Source organism: Haplochromis burtoni, unplaced genomic scaffold (assembly GCF_018398535.1).
Source record: "Haplochromis burtoni strain Fernald_Lab_line unplaced genomic scaffold, NCSU_Asbu1 Contig_3487, whole genome shotgun sequence".
Taxonomy (NCBI): domain Eukaryota; kingdom Metazoa; phylum Chordata; class Actinopteri; order Cichliformes; family Cichlidae; genus Haplochromis; species Haplochromis burtoni.
The window spans coordinates 1-1,300 of NW_024585848.1; the positions used below are offsets into that span (position 1 = coordinate 1).

Here is a 1,300-nt window from a genome sequence, read left to right on the forward strand (position 1 = left end):
ACTTTTCAGGACAGGGTCGAAATGGTCTCTCCTGGTGGATCTAGGGAGTTTTGAATCACTAAATAGTGCTAAGGAGAATACTTCTGTGGGTTGAGCATCAGAGTCGGTTGTGCCCATAATCCATCCATCCATTCGCTTCCGCTTATCCTTTTCAGGGTCGCAGGGGACGCTGGAGCCCAGCTGCCATAGGGCGAGAGGCGGGGTACACCCAGGACAGGTCACCAGTCTGTCGCAGGGCCAACACACAGGGACAGACAACCATTCGCACTCACATTCACTCGCGCATTCACACCTATGGGCAATTTGGATTATCCAATTAACCTTAACACGGGGAGAACATGCAAACTCCACACAGAAAGACCCCGGCCTGATGGTGGAATTGAACTCAGGACCTTCCTGCTGTGCAGCAACAGTGCTAACCACCGTGCCATAGTGCTGCCCATAATTTAAAAAACAAAAACAAACAAGAAAACTAACCAACCAAACCTCTCAAATCCTTTCTGCCAGTGCCAAATTGCTTGTTCTCCTTTTGACTCTTGTTTTGAGCTTCTGGTACTCCAGGTGCTGACATTCAGATGCCTGATTGGCACCAGATTAGTGCTACTGAGTAAGTGACCAATTTTCCTGAATTTATAATCTAGCATGGCAAAAATGAACAGAAAAAAACCAAACAATTTTTGGGTCCAAAGATTTTGGGTAGTGTTTGCTACTCTGGCGTAATCACCTGTTATCCAGCTATCATCATCATACATCCATGTTTAATTCAAAAACATAGGAATATTTTCTCTCAATTTTTCGTCTAGAAACTCTTAGCTCACCAATCACAATATACTTCAGGATAGGTTCTTTGTTTATGTTTAGTCACACTTCCCCTATAACTGAACTCACAGACAAATTCAAAGTCATTACTGCAAAGTTTCACCATCAAGTTCAGTGTGCAGCAGTAGATTTGCTGCACACTAGACTTTGTGGACCAGTTATTATTAACGTATGATACTAGCCACTAGCATTAATATGTTTTAAATGGGTAGAATTTGGAAGATTTAGAGAAATTGTAACGTGCCAATACATATTTACAGATACAATTCTAAATGAGTTATCATCTAAATGACCATTTATTCATGCAATAAATGATCTTTATTGAAAAGTCTAAATCCTTACGTGAGAATTTCCAGTTTACAGAGTGTACTCTCCACTCCAGAAGACAGCAGCTTAACTCCTGAATCCCCCAGGTCATTGTCACTTAGGTCCAGCTCTCTCAGACTAGAGGGCTGGGAGGTGAGAACTGAGGACAGAGCTT

The 1,300-nt window shown here is 42.3% G+C and overlaps 1 protein-coding gene across 1 annotated transcript in view; it reads right to left on the reverse strand.

Moving 5' to 3' along the window:
- Positions 1-1,161: 1,161 nt before the first annotated feature.
- Positions 1,162-1,300, reverse strand: part of LOC106632886 (ribonuclease inhibitor) — a gene marked incomplete at both ends in the record, with an annotated part of 3,728 nt that continues 3,589 nt past the window's right edge. Inside the window, 1 exon segment of the mRNA XM_014331587.2 lies at positions 1,162-1,300. Coding sequence (XP_014187073.2) covers positions 1,162-1,300 — 139 coding nt within the window.